Below are 20,000 nucleotides of genomic sequence, written 5' to 3' on the forward strand. Positions count from 1 at the left end.
CAGAAACGCTGCCAACATCTTTCCTCGGCGCGCAGAATAAGCCCTCGATTCTCTCTCTTGTAAAGCACCTTTTTACTGCTGGCCTCTCCTCCACACTCCACAGAAAAACACACATTTCCAAATAATGACTCCGGCCTGCCAAGATCTCTCCCAGCGCTGCCAGCTTTCCTTCAGAGACAGAGATCATATGGAAAGATATTGTGGAGATTTATAGGGACAAAGAAAAGCGCGAGGTTAAAGGTCGAGACTATAGAAGCGTAAAATTGAGAAGTGGAGCACGGCGTTCGTCCCAGAAGAGCTACAGAAATCCAGACTCTAACATCAGGCCCGTCTGAGCTGATCTCTTATTATTTCTAATATTTCAGTTCCTGTCATGTACATGTGAAGCTAGAAACAGGAACTTTCACATGATACTGTACATGCACAGAAACAAGATTTGGACCGTTTACACAGAATAAACCACAACAGGCTTCACCAAACTAGAGTTTGCAAATTAATGAAACGCTTATAATAATTAATTAAATAACAAAATACAATGACAGTATTGAAAAAAAATCAATAAATATAAAAATAAAATAAAAATAAATAAAAAATAAAATAAATATATAAAATAAAAACAATGAATACAAAAATAACAATAAAATAAAATAACAATAAAATAACAATAAATAAATATAAAATAAAAATAACAATAAAATAACACTTACCAAAAACAATGCATTTTATTAGATTTATTTATTTATATAAACATATTTATTTATGCTAACACCAATGCAACATAATATGGGAATGTTACACATTTTTATCATGCCAAAACAAAAATATAATTACACATTTTTAGCAAAAAAAAAAAAAAAACAAAAAAAACTTGAAGGACATTGTGGATATGTCAGTGAAAGATTTAAATGATAAAGCATAGAATGAGAAAAACATTTGTGAGGAAAAAAAAAAGTCAGAATGGCAAGATATAAAACTGCAGTTGTGAGAAAGTCTGAATTCTGAGGGTATATCTTGAAATTCGGACTTTCTTTTTTGCAATTCAGAATTTACATCTTGTAAGTTTTAATATTTTTGATGATGTTTTTGTTGTTTCCGCCACAAAAAAAAAAAAAAAATGTAATTGCAACTTTTTATCTCAAACTTTTTTCTTGCAATCCTGGGTGTGTTTAGTTAGAGCTGTGAGATAAAAACCTCCCCTTTTTACAGTTTTTATGCTGTGGCAGTAACACATTTCTACAGAGTGAAAGCTGATTATTAAGGTTCTCACGGTGAACAAAGCCTAAAGGTTGATGAGATCCGAAGCTGTCTGCTGAACGTGTCAATGAACTCTCATCTGAATCACAAATCTACTGGAAATCCAGGAATGGGAATATCATTGGGCCGCTCCAGGAAAGCGTTTCAGACGGCTCCGGCTCCATATTTCACTATCAGCACACAACGAGCTCGTTCTGCGGCGTTTAGGGAGTTTGTTTCTGCTTCACGAGTGTTGGAGGAGACTTCGGAGCTTTTTGGCAGAGAGCAGCGCAAACACAAACACGAGTAAACATTCGCAGCATTAATCACGCTTTATTTGTGATAAACGTGTATGCTGCTGCGGATCTGTGCGGTCTGGACTAAACTGGTTTCATGATCTGCTCAGGCTGGTTTTAGAGAAGAAAACAGTGACTTTTCTCTCTGCCAGTAGCTCAGCTGTTTTAAAATAGTCTCGCTTTTTCAATAACGAGGCTATTTATCCATCACTATCAGCGCAGACAAAATACTGACATTATAGTTCATTACTGAGTTTTAGTCTGATGATGTCACTCTAATCACTGGAGTTATTATAGATACACTAAAATAAAAAAAAACCAAATAAATCTTTAAAAAATTCTCCTCCTCACTAATCAAAAAACAAAAAAAAAATAAGCAGTTAAAATTTGTTAAAGTGATTTCTGAAGATCATGTGACACTGAAGACTGGAGTAATGATGCTGAAAATACAGCTGCGCATCACAGAAATAAATTACACTTTAACAGATATTCACACTGTAATAATATTTCACAATTTTTACTGTATTTTTGATCAAATAAATGCAGCCTCGGTGAGTAGAAGAGACTTCTTTAAAAAAAACATTACAAATCTTACTGTTCACAAACTTTTGACTGGTAGTGTAACTAATACCAAAATTATATGATCATACAAAATAGATTTGAGGGGTTTTGAGGACCAACTAAAACCATTCTAAACCATTTTTTCCAGCAATGAAAGTAGAAAATTGTTCATTTTCATAAGCGTTTTTGCAATAAAGCAGAACTGCGAGTCACAATTAACACATCTGATCACGTTTAAATCCGACTTCAGCAGATTTACTACTAAAACCAGCGTAGAAAATGTGAAAAACGTCTGCAGATTGTGTCCAGGCCCCAAAACATCAGTCATGGTTTGACTGGCTCTCGGCGCTCCAGAGCCGCTTCCTGCTCTTGGCAGATACCGGACAGTATTTATCGACAAAAGTTCTCGCTGATGTCCAGAGCAAGTCCCTGTCTTTACAGCAGGTCACGTGACCTCGGAGGAACACACACACACACACACACACCAGGACCTCCCAAACAACAGATTAACATCAGCTCCAGATCAACTGAAGTTCAACTGCGGAGATATTTACTACAAACTTACTACACAATATACGGGTGAAACCTGTCAAGAACTTCTCTGAGTCATATTTCATCCCAAAATCAAGACACAGGCATGTTTTCCCCCATTTTTTTTTAATTGCTTACACACAAGTTCTGAAACCATGGCTCCTTTTCGCTGAACTCTACACAAAAAACCACAAAACATGCACACACCGTCCAAAAGGATTATGCATCTCTTGCGAAAGTAAACACTTCTTTCAGAATGGTTTTAACTCTTATAAAAATACTTACAATCTAATTTAATCCCAAGACCAAAATAAACCCCAGGCATGCTTTCAGGAAATTCTGGCAACAACACTCTAAAAAATGATGTTTTTCATCAGTATTTCTGTCTTGTTTTCCAGTACAAATATCTAAATATTCTCAAATTAAGATACGTTTACTGGAGAAGGAAAATGGTGTGACCCCGGCCACAAATTTAGGTTATAATAACATTGTGGGAGCATTGCTTTGAAATGTTTCTAAAACATTAAAATGTCCAGTTTTCTTGTTATTTAAAGGCTGCGAAAACACTTAATCAAGTACAAATAACATCATGAAGACATTTTGAGAATGTTGATCTCTTAATGTTATGAGAATGTATGTCAAATATTAATAAAGCAACTTTTAAATAGTGAAAGTTGTGAGAATCTTACCTGTTAGGAAAAAAATGTATCAAAATGAAGTGAGTTTATGATTAAAGCAAGAAAAAAAATCAATCTGGCGATGGTGTCAGAAGAATTCAGAGGGAAAACAAGATCAACTTTAAAACCAAATTTCAACCACTTTTCTCAGAAAACAAGACTTACTATCTGAAGTCATTGTGCTTCTCCAGTACATGTATCCTGATTTAAGTAAGTTCAGATATTTGTACTGGAAAACTAATTTGCATCTTCGGATGGAAACAGTGTTTATTTCATGCACAAAGTATGGATAAACTACAGTAGGTAAACGTGTGTTCCTGTGGCTCAGTGGTAGAGCATTGCGTTAGCAGTGCAAAAGGTTGTGGGTTTGATTCCCAGGGATTACATGTTAGGTAAAAAATTTATAGCCTGAATGCATCCTTTGGATAAACTCGTCTGCTAAATGCATAAATGTAAATGTGTGGACACTAGTGCTGGATTAATAGGATTTAATTTTCGGTGTCGGCCCATTTCGGTCAGCGGTTTCGCTCTTACCTGCGTCATGCGCCGTGATGATGAGCGTGTATTTGTCCTGGGCTTCTCGGTCCAGTGTTCGGATCAGGTTCAGCTGACCGCCGGATGTAAGGCTGAATGCTCCCGCGTCGTTCCCGCTGTTTAGGGAGTAGCTGATCTGACCGTTACTGCCCAGATCATCATCACGGGCCAGCACCTGCCACACAACACAAACCTCCTTTAGGACTCAATACCAGTCCCTACTGAACAAACCCATCAAATCTGAAAACAAGTCATGCCATCTCATATTCAAAGCCAACATGCTGAATTAAATGCCAGATACAGTTTGTGCATCCAATATACCTTTAATATCCAGAAGAAAAAAATAAAAAATATGTGTAATTCAGGACTTTTAATTATAAGCAAGTCTGAAATACAGCAGGACTCTTATTTTGAAATGTAGTTGCTTTGCTACTTCCAGCTGCTCATTTATAAACATGATGGAGCTAAAATATGCATCTTGCAACCATCTACCAACACCATCATGTAAACACGGTCATAATTCATCAACAGTATAACATAAGCAATCATTTGGCATAAATGTGTGATTTTCATTAACTGTGAACTGCTCTGAAAAAACCCTTAAACTTATTTTATTTAGGACAGTTTCCAAGGAAGCATTTCTCATTTTCATTTAGCTTAACTTGATGTACTAAAATAATTAAAGTTAAAATAAAAAATGTAAAAAATATAATAAAGACATAAAATTAAAAACAAAAACACAACAAGACACCTAATAATATTAATGAAAACTATCACAATTAATTAACGCTACTACAGTAACACTGCTAATCACCCTGAACAAGATGACTTGAGATGTAATATTTGAAACACTTCATTATGCTTTTAGCTCTAGAGTAAGAGTCAGATTAAAGAAGACACTTCTCATTTCTCATGGAAAATGAGCCATGCTTCAGTTTAGTCACCTGATGGAAAACAAACACTTTTAAAATGAAAATGACATGATGTTACCACTAGAACAAGTAGATGATGATAAAAATGATCACTCATTAGCTTAAATGCCATTCACACACCCTAATATCGTATAAACACAGACGTGTTTGTCACTCCTGAAACAAGCAATATATGTGAACGTCGGTCCTCTTAAAAGCACGACAAACAAAACTTCAAATTTAATGTATTATATACAAAAAGTGAGCAAACTCCTGTTATAATCAAAGAATGTAACTACACACGGTATAATGAATCTCTTATTTACATCGTGTCTATGCTTTGTTTGTTGGGGTTTTTTGAGAGTGCAGAAGTCAGATCTACACAAAAGACCTACATTGGATTCAAAAAGGCAAATTTCACCAAAAGGTGACAAGTTTGCGCCCGCAGGAGATCGTCACTGTTTTGTAACTAAACAGCTTTAATATCCCCAGCCAACAAGAAATCTTCTCACAACTTTTGCTAATTTTTTTTTTAAAAGTTATAGAAATGTTAGGACAAAACCTTCTTAAATTAATGTCTATGGAATGTTCATATAACTTTATTAATATTTGATTCTCAGAATGTTGAGAAAAAAAAAAACATTCTGAGATAAACATTCTTGAAATGTTATTTGTACTTGATGAACATTCTAAGAAACGTTTTTATAACCTTCAAACAACGTTATAATCACAACAAGAAAACTGGGCATGTTAATGTTCTTATAATATTTAAAAGAAAAGTTTGGGTGAAAATAAAGTTACTAGAACTTTGTAAGGAACGTTTCTGTAATCTTTAAATGATGGTCAAAACAATGTTCGCACAATGTTTTTATAAGCTGAATGTGTTATCTGGTAGTTAGTGATTCTTATTCCATGTGGACTTAGCTGATTTTCACTCAGTTCTCATTCTGTGTTGTAGGTCTGTAAAACGCCTCGGCTGGGTTCAGTGTTGGTTTGCGTGAGACTCTGGCGCTGGCACACCTGAGGAGCCGTGACTCCAGCTCATTTTCCTCTCAGGTGAGGTTTGTTTTGACTTGGACACTGGAGACCACCCTCACTATGTCATTTGGCCGTGGCATATTACTTTCTGTGTTTACACTCGGTCACCCTGCGCTGGGAAGCCAGCGTTTATCATTCCAGCCGCGCCGTCAAACACGCAAGCCATTCCAGTTACAGAGCGCGGCTTGTGCTGGAAATCAGGTCTCGCATTTCTGCATGTTAAAGCAAAAATTCTAAATGATGTAGAACCAAAGCCGCCCAATCTAATGAGATGAACTAATGCTATCAGCAATTTCCCACTATAGTCGTAATTACAAGTTTGTCGCATCGGACACTGGGTTCATTCTTGCCTTTTAAATCATAATAGAGACAAAATGTACTGAAAATATTTAGATATTGGATTTACAATATCAAACAGATTTTGAATAAATTGTAACGTCACATTAGTTTACAACCGTATAAACATCCACCGCGCAATCTAGTCAAACTCAGTCAAATACACGCTGTGTAAAATACATACACTAAACATCAAATGGTTATAGAGATACATAAATACACATGATTGTAACAGCAAAGCAAAGAGGAAGCAATGCAAAGGTTGTGGGACAAATGAACAAGACTTTACAGTCACTGTTTAAAGTTTGTGTCCCGGATGAATCAGAAATTCGGTTTCGGAGTTGTCCAGTTGTAATTGGGTCATTCCTGGTATCCGGTGGCTTCTGTGTCCCTGCTAAAGATCTTGACCTCATTTCTGAAGTCATTTTTGAACTCCTGTTTGTCCTTAACAGGGTGGACATTTTTGGCCTTCCATTTCATAGATTTTGTTTCATAAATGCTAACATTTATTTACCTGATCTTGACCTGAATCATTTTTCAAATATTTTACATCTCCCAATCATGATTACACAAAAAGTTGTTTAGAAAATTGTATTTGATTTTCAACAATTTGTGATGTCCAAAAGGCACTGAATATCAAGAAGGACCCAAATATATGACTTCAGAAGCTGTTTATGTCTGATTTCTGACTAGAAAACTCGGCCTCTTCCAACTACGTAGTCTCACTTTCATGAGTCACTTTAAGAAAAGAGTCTGCTAAATGCAAGATTGTAAATGTGTTTACAATAATTTTGATTGCATAAATGTAGGTTACTTGCCTGTAAGATGTTACTGGACATTTTTTGTCTTCTGTTTTATAGATTTTGTTTAATAAATGCTTACACTTTTCCAAAAAATAATTTCTCAAGTGTTCCCCCAATCACGATTAAAATCATTATGTTATGATGTCCGAAATGCACCAAATACCAAAAATGACCAATTTTCCAGAATTCAGTTTTTGACTAGTCCCTTTTTAATAAGTCACTTTGGAAAAAAGAATCTGTCTAATGCATGGCTGTAAATGTATTTCTATCATGACAACTCTTAGCGGAATCGATCTGCTACGCTGCTGCTGCTGTTAGTTATTGCTGTAGTTGTAAATTATTGCTGCTGCTGCTGCTAAGCAAGTACAGGAACTTGCTACTGCCAATGCCTACGGTGATACTTTGCTTTGAGTATTAAAATATGTACTGCTGCTGCACAAATACAGTAGCTTATAAAATAACCTGCAGCAGATCTATACAGGTGGAGCTGGGGAAGGTGGAGGGTTTCAGAGGAACTCACTCTAGTGAATGCTAACCAGCATTTTACAATGCTCTGAATATCATCAGTTTACATTAACGACCCCTCAGCCTGCACCATCTACAGTTTTGTGACAGAACTTGGCATTTATGATAATTTTGATACCATAAATGTAAGATGTTCTTGGACAGCACTTGAATGTTTTTTGATAGCACTTGAATATAAGATGTTCTTGGACATTTTTTGTCTTCCATTTCATAGATTTAGTTTGACAAATGATTTCTTCTGCCAACTTTGATTACACAAAAAGTTATTTTGAAAACTGTCAATTTCCTCTTTTATAAATCACTTTAGAAATAAGCATCTGCATAATGCATGATTGTAAACATATTTACGATAATTTAAATAGCATAAATGCCGTGTACTAGCCTGTAATATGTTCTTGGACATTTTTTGTCTTCTATTTCATAGATTTTGTTTCATAAATGCTTACGTTTTTCCAAAAACAATTTACTAAAAATATCCCAAATGTGACCTCAGATGCTGTTTGTCAATTTCCAACTAGTTCCTCTTTCATAAATCACTTTTTTGAACTAAACATATGCTAAATGAACGATTGTAAACATATTTACGATAATTTCAATAGCATAAATGGCGTGCACTTGCCTGTAGGATGTTCTTGGGTAGATTTCCTAAGTTCTCCTGTACGCTGACGCTGTACGGCGAGAGCTCAAACACAGGTGCGCAGTCGTTTACGTCCAAAAGCATGATGTTAACAGTGGTGCGATCCACTCGAGGACTGCTGCCGCGATCCGCCGCCTGCACCAGCAGAGAATACGCCGAGCGCATCTCACGATCCAGAAGCTTCGCCACAGAAATCACGCCTGTCACCGAGTCGATCCGGAAGTCCGAGTTCAGGTTCCCTCCGGCGATGGAGAAGCGTATCTGACCGTTGGTTCCCTCGTCGGCGTCGCTAGCGAACACCTGCAGGACGTCGGTGCCGCTGAGCGTGTTCTCCTCGATCTCGATGTCGTAGATGTTCTGCGAGAAGCTAGGCGTGTTGTCGTTCACGTCCAGCACGATCATCGTGACCTCCATGCTGGAGGAAAGCGGCGGCTCACCTTTATCCGTGGCCACGATGGTCAGCGAGTAATTGGCCATCTCCTCGCGGTCCAGTTCGCCCACCAGAGTCACGCCGCCGTCGATGTTCCCGATGCTGAATTTATTCCCAAACGGCCCTTTGAGGGAATACTCCACGTAGCTGTTGGGGCCGCTGTCGGCGTCGCTCGCTTGCGCTCTGAACACTAGCGTATCCACCGGCGTGTTCTCTTGAATATACGCCGTCTTTTGTGACGTGAATGTGGGGGGGCAGTCGTTGACATCTAGAAGGATGATTGACACCTGTGCGGTGCTGGTGAAGCGGCTCATGGGAGGCAGGGCCAGGTCGTTCACGGTGATGACCAGGTTGTAAAACGACTGCGTCTCTCGGTCCAGAGCTTTCCTGGTCTGTAAGACGCAGGTGTTTGTGATGGTGAACTGTGACTGCGGGTCTCCTGAAGCGATGCTGTAATGCAGCTCCGCATTCGGCCCTGGAAAACAACACTAATGCTATTATATTTAATCAGGGGTCACAGCTCTGCTGCGGTAGAAAACAGAAACAATGTTTACAGACTGTTGCTAACAACTGTGTATCTGAAAAAGAACAATATTTGTGTGTATATGCATTTTTATGAGCAGGGTTTCCCAAAATTGATTTTTTTAAAAATGATTTATTAAATCAAAACAATGTAAAAAAAAAAAAAAAAAAGAAAAGAAAAGAAAAAACACACAAGATAATATTTTATTTAACTTGTATGTTATGTGACAATCACGGTTGTTATCATTAACTAAAACTAACCAACTGAAATAAAATAAAATAAAATATTAGATTAAAAAACATTTATTATTTCAGTATTTACTAATGTGAAACACTGTTTTTTATTAATATTATGAATCAGTTTTTATTTATATATTTTCTGTTTTTTATTATATATATATATATATATATTTTGGTCAGTCCAATTGAGCTAAAATAAAATAAACACATTTTCATAAATTACTTAACAAAAAAAAAAAAAGATATATAATATATTTAATATAAAAACAAGACAGAAATTCTGCCTTGGCACCTAGCTGAAAAAACCCCCCAAAAAAACAAAAAATATTTTAGATATTTTATTTTAATTTTTTACAAATAATACTATATATATATATATAATTGTTTTTCTACTTTAGTTTTGGTTAACTATAATAACCCTGACTAAAAATAAAATAAACCGAAGCAGTGAAATTAAATAAAAATTATTTAAACCTAAATATAAATTTAAAAATAATAATAAAAATGACACAAAAATATAAAAATAATAATAAAAAACACTAAAATTGAAAAAAAAAAAAAAAAATACAAAATGTTATTTAAAATTATAGTAGTATATAAAGAATACTAAAATAACTGGAGACATTCCTCTTTGAACATGCAAATGTAAAATAATTGAAATATCAGAGCAAATATATCAAGCCAATAATCAAGTATATACTAAAATAAGTAAAGTAAATATTAAATATAAATATTAATATTAAATATTCAAGTAAATAAGCTGACTAAAATTTGGGGCTCAACTCTGTTTGAGCATTGTGTAGTTATTCAGTTATTAAACAGAAATAATGACTTTGACTGTAAAACAGCACGGATGTGCAGAGGGATCTCTGCAGTATAACGGTGTGTTTGTGAGGTTTGGGCGTTGTGTTTGTGCAGACGTGTTACAGTACAGCGAGTGTGTGATACTGATCTGCTCCGTTCACAGTAAATGAGCTCTAATTGAGCGTCTGTAATGCTGGCCGCTCATGTGGAACCACACCGGCCTTGTTTACTAAACACGCAGGGGTCAGAGGTCAGGGGTCAGGAGGCTCTAACAATGATGTCCCGCTCTCATGTGGTCAGAAACGCGTTGAGGACACTGTGTGCTCATGAACACGCTTACAGAAGAGCGGGAGGAAAAGCCACAGGCACAAATGTAGGTCAGCATAACCACATTACAGTCTGAGACATGAATCTCACAGAAACACGTGCGGCTCAGAATTCAGCCTGCAGCTTCTTTGTGCTACATATCTGCTCTTTTTTCCTTTTATTCATTTTGATATGACCCAGACATGATTCTGTGAGATCCACCCAAACCCTGCCTGTACTAAACTAACCGCAGTCTGAACTAGACGAGACTAGCCTGAGTGTAAATATGTTGAAATGTGCTGAATTTAAATGAACAAAGGCACTTTCCTGTTGTAGAAAACCACATAAATGTTGTTAAAAACTATTTCATTCAGAGTAGAGTTAATTATTTCATGCTATAATGCTAGCATTGGTCAACATTCTTACATTTAAATATGGTATGTAATTATTAAATGTAATTTACTGTTGGATAAATATTGTTAAAAACAGTATCATTTAATTCAATACAATAAAAAGTATTTTATTTCTATAATATTAGCGTTTGTCAACATTCTTAGACTAAAATGTGATTTTAAATTAATTTACTGTTGTAGAAAACAACGTTAAAATCAACCAAGATGGCAAAATGTCGAAAATTACAACTGCAGATATTTGTATACATTTCATTCAGTGCAGATAAGCATTTTTAATCTAATTAAGAAAAAGCAAAACCAGTTAACAAACTAACTTAACTCTTCAACCTGAATTTGAATTAAAGTAGCGAACAGAATGAAAAAGTGCATACATTTTATACAATGTTACAAATACAAAAAGTATCAAAAGGATTGCAATCTAATTAAAAATTTTACCCAATATTTGTGTGAAATATGTTATGTATTTTTATGTACATTAGAGCAGGGTTTCCCAAACTGGTGTTTGCAAGTTGATGAAAAACTAAGAATTATAAAAAAAAAAAAAAAAAAAAAAAAAAAAATTATAATAATTTTAAAATAATCAAAATAAAAAAATAAAACAAAATATTTACATAATATATATATATATATAATATATATATATATATATATATAATATATATAGATATATATATATATATATATATATATATATATATATTAATTAAACTGGTGTTGCAAGTTGATGAAAAACTAATAATTAATTAAATAATAATAAATAAATAAATAATAATAATTTTTAAAATAATCAAAATAAAATAAAAAAACACAAAATATTTACACCTATAATAATAATAATAATAATAATAATAATAATAATAATAATAATAATATATAAAAAATAATAAAACCTGTAACCATGAACTGAAACTGGGGTTTGCAAGTTGATTTAAAAACCTTATAATTAATTAAATCACAAAAATTAAAAAATTTGAATAAATAATTAAAAAAATCGAAAAAAAATAAATAATAATACAATAATATATTAACATAATAATGTATAAATAATATTTTAAAAAATAAAATAATTTAAAATGACAATAATAAAACACTTGTACCCATGAAATTGTTGTTAAATTATGGAAAACCTAACTTAAAATCTCAAGTAAATATTTTAGGCTTGTATCAAGTTATTCAGACCATAAGTGCATGTGTAATATCCTCTGAGGAGAAACAGTGGACTGCTTTTTTCTGAAGTGAATTGTGAGCGTCTCACCGTCGTCGGCGTCAGCGGCGCTCAGGCTCAGGACGGTCGCTCCAGGACTCACGCTCTCCAGGACCGAGCTGCTGTAGACGGAGCTGCTGAAGCGCGGCGGGTTATCGTTGACGTCCAGAAGATTGAAGTAGACCCGTACGGAGCTGGACAGACCGCCTCCGTCACGCGCCTGGACCGTCAGGATGAAGTACTGCTGAGACTCGTAGTCCAGCGCTCGGCTGATGTTGAAGACGCCGGTCACGGGGTTCAGGAGGAAGGTGGCGTCCTCATCATCCTCCCCTATAGAGTACGTGATCTCGCCGTTTGATCCCGAGTCAGAGTCGCTGGCCAGAATCGCCGCCACGATCGAACCTCGATGGAAAAACACAACAGAAACTTAGTAATTATACAACAATATTCACTGACCAATCACAAACAAGCATTGGAGTTTTAGTGCAATGTGCTTGATTTGATTCTATGATTATTGAAAGTTTCTCCGCCGCATCATGAATAATGTAGTTTTTCACTTGGGAATTCTGCTGTTCAGCTTAATTATTAAAAATATAATTGAAATAATGCAGTCTGACGGCTTCAACAAAATAAAATAGAACTAAAACTAAAACTGAAAAAAAAAGAAGAATATTTTTAATATAACTACATAATAATATTTAATAAAAAAAACTAAAACTTAAAAACAATAGAATAGAATATTAGTAATATTTAACAGTAATATTTCAATAAAATTAATAAAAATATCAAAAGCACATAACAAAATGAAAAAATAAATAAAATTAATTGTAAAATTAAAATGAAAACGGAAAATATAAAAATATAAGCTGATTCAAAATATTACTAAAAACTAAATTAGTATATAAATAATGTTAAAATAAATGTTGTGCAAAATACTATAATAAACATGTCTTTGTATAACGTCACATTCACATATTTAATGAAGCATGAAGCATTAAAATTAACTATATTAACTATATTAATAATATTATAATTTATTTAAAATAATATATTAACTAAAACTATAACTGAAATAAAAAATAAATTAATATCAATTAATAGAACTAAATAGTCATATTTAATATTAATATTTAACTAAAAAATTATTTAAAATAAAAAATAAACAACATAAAAAATATAAGCTAATTAGAAAAAAATTAAATCTATTTAGTGGTTTATCAGTTATTGTTAAAAATCAGTTTGACCATGAGTTTTTACTTCCAGAAGCTTTCTGTCTCATTCTGTGATATGAAACAACCACGTCTGATCACAAACAGTTATTTCAAACACTCGACTGATGCTATGAAGTTAATTTAGAGAAAAAGCATGTCAATAAATGATAGCATTGTCGGACAACAGGTTTGTAAACAAGCTCAAACACATGCACAGCTGTGCTACTGTACTACATTTATTCAAGGCTCAATGTACATCCCTGACCAAACCAGGAGGAGCTCCTCGTTTACCGATAAACTCCTCAATTTCACGTCCACCTTCTGTGCATGTCACGCACTGAAATATGTCAACAACTAGACTTTATCGTTATTATCCTGGTTTTCACCGATATATCGCAAACTATAAGATATCACCCATCCCTAAAATATACACAGTACACACACAGTATGTAAACAAACATTTTTTGAATTAATTAATCGTGATTAATCGCGATTAAAAGAACTCACTGATCCTCATCATCGTGTCTCATACCTGGACTGGTGTCCTCGGGGATGTCGAAGGAGTAGACGTTGCGTGAGAAGTGTGGCGTGTGATCGTTGACGTCGCTGACCGTGATGTTGACTCGGACGTCGGAGGACTGCTGGCCGTCGTCGGCTCGCACCAGCAGTGAGTACTTGGATCTGCGCTCGCGGTCCAGACGCCGGATAGCCGTCAGCTCGCCGGACTCAGGGTCGATGCGGAAGCTGTCGTCTGCGCCGCTGATGATGGAGTACGTCACCAGAGCGTTCGCTCCCTGCACACAATCACAGCTTCAGTCACAAACTTCATTCAAACGGGAGACAAGATTGTTTTTCTGCCCCGTGAGAAAGAACTCAGGAAACAAGATTTAAGAATCTTTAGATATTTATACTGAAAATCAAGACAAAAATATTAAGAAAATCAGTCAAGTAAAAATAATGTATGTGCATAACATCTCACATTCACACATTTAATTGAAATAAAGCTGAAATAAATTAAATATGAATATTGCATGAAGAATTTGATAATAAGAAATGTTGTCTTGGCAGCTTACTAAAATAAGTTTACACTGAAGCATTAAAATAACTTAAAGTAATAAAAACAACAACAACAAAAAAACTAATAAAAATGTGAAAAGCACATAAAAAACAGAAATTAAAATGGAAATAAATAAAACCAAAAATGAAACAAAATAAATGAAAAAAAAATCATGATTCATATAACTAAACAGCAATATTTAATACTAATATTTAATTATAAAAAAAAACGAATAAAAATGTCAAGACTTAACAAAATTACAAAAAAATTCAAATGAACGCTGAAAATATAAAAATACAAGCTAATTCAAAATAATTGGTCTATAAAATAAACTTGTCCGTGCATAATGTCAAACTTTCACACATTTTCTTAAATAAAATATAAATATTAAATGAAAAAATTTGAGAAAATGAGAAATGTTGACGCATTAAAATCACTAACTGAAAATAAATAGAAACTAAAATGAAAAGCGAAAATATAAAAATAAAAGCTAGTTCAAAATATTACTAACAACTATATACAGATATACAATATATGGTGTGCAAAAATACTGAAAGAAATGTGTCTGTGTGTAACGTCACACATGAACTTCAGTTTACAGCCGGACCAATTAGTGAGAGTGAAAGTATTATATTTCCAGGCTGGTGTTGAGCTTAATTAAGACATACATTCAGCATAAACAAAAACAAACACATAAATCCAGCAAACGAGAGACAGACAGAAAAAAAAGAAAGAACTGAAAGACACAAAACACCTGATCCTGACGAGCAGAGAATAAGGCCAGCGACAGATCGGGACATCCACGAAAAATACTGTGCAGACGTGATACACATTTACTGTATAGACATTTACTTCCATCCTACATATATTATTATTAGATATTTCTAATGAGAAATGTAAGACTGAAAATATAAAAAAAACAGCTTATTCAAATGATTAATGAAAACTATAATGGTATATAAATAATTCTAAAATAACAACATACATTAAATTAATCTATAATGGTATATAAATAATTCTAAAATAACAATGGTCCTTAAAGTAGGCTTAAAATTTTATGCTACATATATTATTTTAATATTTCTAATTAGAATTTAGTTTTTATTCTTATATATTTGTTTTTATTTTGAGCTACGTTTTAGTCATTTTTAGTCATTACAAAAGTATATATTTTTTAATTTTTAATTTTTTTCTTTATTATTATTATTTTTACATGAAATACATGAAAATAAGATTTTTTTTCATAGCAACTAGCTGAAATACAGTAAGTTTACTTTAAAAAGACATCAGTTTAAGTAATGGAAATATACTTTTTTATGGTTTTGGTTTTACTGTTAACTATAGTAATCTGCATGCATTTAACAATAATAAACACATACACACACATATCATAAATATATTACCTAAAACTATCCTATATATATATACACACACATATACACACACACACACACACACACACACCCTAAAACCAATATATGCACACGCACACATTTAATGTTTAATGTTCAAATCCTCTGAATCTTCGTGTTTTTCTCTGGGAAAAGCGCTGGAAAGAGAAACGCAGTGAGAAAGAGTAAAAAAGCAAGTGAATGTGATTCCTGAGCTCCTGCTGCCATAGATCAGAGCAGATCTCTGGATTTCCCATCAGCCACCTGGAGCCGCCCCCTCTTCCGGCCGCGGACGCTGAACGCTCAGAACTGGATCAGCAGCGACCGAACGACATACGGAAACTCATTTAGAGAGAGAGAGAGAGAGATCTGAAAGACGAGAAGAACTGCTTCCTCTGACCGACTGACCACATTATCCTCAACTACAACCAGCACAACACACTCTCATCAAATACATGCTCACGCAAACTAAACAACTAGTTCAGCTCACTGCCAAGACAGCTTTTCTCTTTTTCATTTATCTTAATGTGGTGTACTAAAATAACAACAATTACAACTAAAAACTACATAGGCATATTTGAAAACAAACAAACAAAAAAAAACAACAACAAAATTATTAGAAAAAAACTAAAAAAAAAAAAAGAAAAAAAAAAAAAAAACCTAAAATAAAAAAAAAAAAAAATAGATAAAACCAAACCAAAATAGGTTTACTTTAATGCACTAAAAATAACTGGGAATAAATAAAAATTAAAACTGAACTAAAAACTGAAATAACAACAAAAATTTACTTTAACTTAAATTTAATACTTAAAAAAAGAAACTAATAAAATGTCAAAAGCGCAATGTTTATGAAGGTTGAAGCATAGTTTATCCATGTTTCGTGCAGTGAGTATGTGTTTGGTGATTTTCACCTGATGATAAAACTGGTGAAAAATCCCACAGACGCACATTGAATGAGGAAAATTGACACTCTTTTCAACTGCATAACAACACCCAGAACCGCCTAGCGACAGCATAGCAACACCCAGAACCCCCTAGCAACTGCATAGCAACACCCAGAACCCCTTGCAACTAACGACAGCATAGCAACACCCAGAACCCCCTAGCGACAGCATAGCAACACCCAGAACCCCCTAGCGACAGCATAGCAACACCCAGAACCCCCTAGCGACAGCATAGCAACACCCAGAACCCCCTAGCGACTAACGAACAGCATAGCAACAACCCAGAACCCCCTAGCGACTAACGACAGCATTAGCAACACCCAGAACCCCCTAGCGACAGCATAGCAACACCCCAACCCCCCCTAGCGACAGCATAGCAAACACCCAGAACCCCCTAGCGACTAACGACAGCATAGCAACACCCAGAACCCCCTAGCAACTGCATAGCAACACCCAGAACACCCTAGCGACTACTTGACGACCAGCATAGCAACACCCAGAAACCCCCTAGCAACGCATAGCATAGCAACACCCAGAACCCCTTGCAAACTAACGACAGCATAGCAACACACCAGAACCCCCCTAGCTGACAGCATAGCAACACCCAGAAGGAACCCCCTAGCGACTAACGACAGCATAGCAACACCCAGAACCCCCTAGCGACTAACGACAGCATAGCAACACCCAGAACCCCTTGCAACTAGCGACAGCATAGCAACACCCAGAACCCCCTAGCGACAGCATAGCAACACCCAGAACCCCTAGCGACTAACGACAGCATAGCAACACCCAGAACCCCCTAGCGACAGCATAGCAACACCCAGAACCCCCTAGCGACAGCAAAGCAACACCCAAAACCCCCCTAGCGCTAACGGACAGCATAGCAACACCCAGAACCCCCGGCTAGCGACAGCATAGCAACACCCAGAACCCAGAAGGGGAGGCGACAGCATAGCAACACCCAGAACCCCCTAGCGACAGCATAGCAACACCCAGAACCCCCTAGCGACTAACGACAGCATAGCAACACCCAGAAACCCCTAGCGACTAACGACAGCATAGCAACTCCCAGAACCCCCTAGGCGACAGCATAGCAACACTCAGAACCCCCTAGCGACAGCATAGCAACACCCAGAACCGCCTAGCGACAGCAAAGCAACACCCAAAACCCCTAGCGACAGCATAGTGCATAGCAACACCCAGAACCGCCTAGCGACAGCAAAGCAACACCCAAAACCCCCTAGCAACTGCATAGCAACACCCAGAACCCCCTAACGACAGCATAGCAACACCCAGAAACCCCAAGCAACTAACAACAGCATAGCAACACCCAGAACCCCTTAGCGACAGCATAGCAACACCCAGAAACCCCAAGCAACTAACAGCATAGCAACACCCAGAACCCCTAGCAACTGCATAGCAACACCCACAACCCCCTAGCGACTAATGACAGCATAGCAACACCCACAACCCCCTAGCAACAGCATAGCAACACCCAGAAACCCCTAGCGACTAACGACAGCATAGCAACACCCAGAACCTCCTAACGATAGCATAGCAACGCCCAGAACCCCCTAACGACAGCATAGCAACTGCATAGCAACACCAGAACCCCTAGCAATGAGCTAAACCCCTCACAGAAGGTGTTATAAGTATCGCTCTCTGTAGCCGGAGCTCTGGCTGTTCTGTGCAGATGTGGGCAGAGATCTGGACAGGAATAACCCTGGACTCCAGCCACACAGCTCAAACATCCCAGAATTCCTGCCCAGCGTGCCAACATCACATTCAGTTTGAGCTTTCAGTTAAAACACTGACGAACAACAGAAGAGGAAAAAAATCACAGATCGATCACAGCTGTTCCTCCTGGACTGATTTATACTTTTAATATATTGATATAGTTATATCCAAGCAATTTAACTTATTTGAAACATTTAATAATTAATTTAAATTGTAAACTGACATACTAATGATTAAATGAATCACAATTTATATTTAAAAGAATAATTTTTCATATTCAGGCTCTTTGATTATTATCTCAGCTACATTATTATTAACTATTTTTTCTGGACAAAAACACTGTGCTTTGCTGTTTGATGTTGCAAACTTATTTGTTATCATATGCTATTATCATAATCATAAACACACTGGTTTGTAGTATAAAAAGCTTAACTTCATTTACTTGTTTGCAGTGATGCAGTGCATGATTAATTATTTTAATTACCAGTGTTTTTTTCTTCATAATATTAATTACTTTAATCAGTATTTTGAATTAGTTTTTCATTTTTATTAGTTTCAGTAATTTTGTTATTTTTAATGTTGAAATCACAGTGTCTGTATATATTTTTATTTACATTTCCAATTTATTTCCATATCTTCCAATTCCAATTTAATTTACATATTTTTAATTATTAGTAAACCTAGTTACAACCTTAATGAAAATCAAACCTTTAAAACATGTTATTAAAAATAAAATTAAAATTAAATTATATACAGTATATTTTAAAATAATATTAAAATTACAATTAATGATAATGTTACTTCATTTAACATTCATTTTTAATAACAATTTTTTTTTAATGGTTTCAGTTTTAGTTATTTTAGTACATCAAATTAAACTAAATTATTTTTTTCCCCTTGGCAACTAGCTAAAATAAAAAAAAAATTGTTTGTTTTTCAGTTAATGTTTATTTTATTTAAAGTAAAACATTCTTTTTTTTTTTTTTTTTATAGTTTTTAGGCTTTAAAATCCTGTCTTTATTATGTCGTCGTGCTCTTAATGAGAGCCCGGCCGCCCCAAGCCAGCCTGTCCAAGTACTGCTCGAGCCAATTCAGAGCTCACCACGGGGCGTGTGGACTCTGTTGGAGCTCATTGGTTTTAAGGTTCGCAGTGGATTTACATAGTGGTCAGAGATGATGCACTGGAGAAGTGGAGCTCCAGAGGTCGATGCGTCTCCTCTGTCTCCTCTGCTGATTAAAATCACAGTCTAGCGCGCTGGGGGCCGGGGCCACACAGACTCCGTCCCTAGGGGACACCAGCTAGAGCCATCTCGATGCACATCAAGTCATCATGAGTGCCGAGCTGTTGTGGTGTGTGTACCGGGGAGGGTCCGTCCTGCGTCTGTGGCCGGTGAGCTTGCAGGATGCCTGAGCGCGTGTCGCTGAGATGTTCTCTCGGGGATGGGTGAGTCCAGGCGCGGTCCCGATAGGGAAACACCGTTCGGTCTATCATTCACTTTCCTGTCTAGTAGTGATCTCCACCTGAGACAGAGACACAGAGACATTATCACCCTCAGAAAAAACAACACACAAAACCCTAACCTCACACAGAAAACACACAGCTCAAATAAAACAACCACTAATTCAAACATAAAACAACATAAAAAAAAAACTAAAACA

General features: G+C 35.6%; 1 protein-coding gene across 1 annotated transcript in view; it reads right to left on the reverse strand.

Annotated features, from left to right (window-relative positions):
- Positions 1–20,000, reverse strand: part of LOC109101774 (protocadherin Fat 4-like) — a 53,207-nt gene that overhangs the window by 32,017 nt on the left and 1,190 nt on the right. Inside the window, exons 2-7 of the mRNA XM_042738818.1 lie at positions 19,702–19,862; positions 16,061–16,082; positions 13,745–14,022; positions 12,053–12,403; positions 8,065–8,987; positions 3,833–4,007 (exon numbers count right to left, since the gene is read on the reverse strand). Of these exons, the coding sequence (XP_042594752.1) occupies positions 3,833–4,007; positions 8,065–8,987; positions 12,053–12,403; positions 13,745–14,022; positions 16,061–16,082; positions 19,702–19,862 (1,910 nt within the window). The remainder of the gene's footprint in view (positions 1–3,832; positions 4,008–8,064; positions 8,988–12,052; positions 12,404–13,744; positions 14,023–16,060; positions 16,083–19,701; positions 19,863–20,000) is intronic.

Source organism: Cyprinus carpio, chromosome B14, assembly GCF_018340385.1.
Source record: "Cyprinus carpio isolate SPL01 chromosome B14, ASM1834038v1, whole genome shotgun sequence".
Classification (NCBI taxonomy): Eukaryota; Metazoa; Chordata; class Actinopteri; order Cypriniformes; family Cyprinidae; genus Cyprinus; species Cyprinus carpio.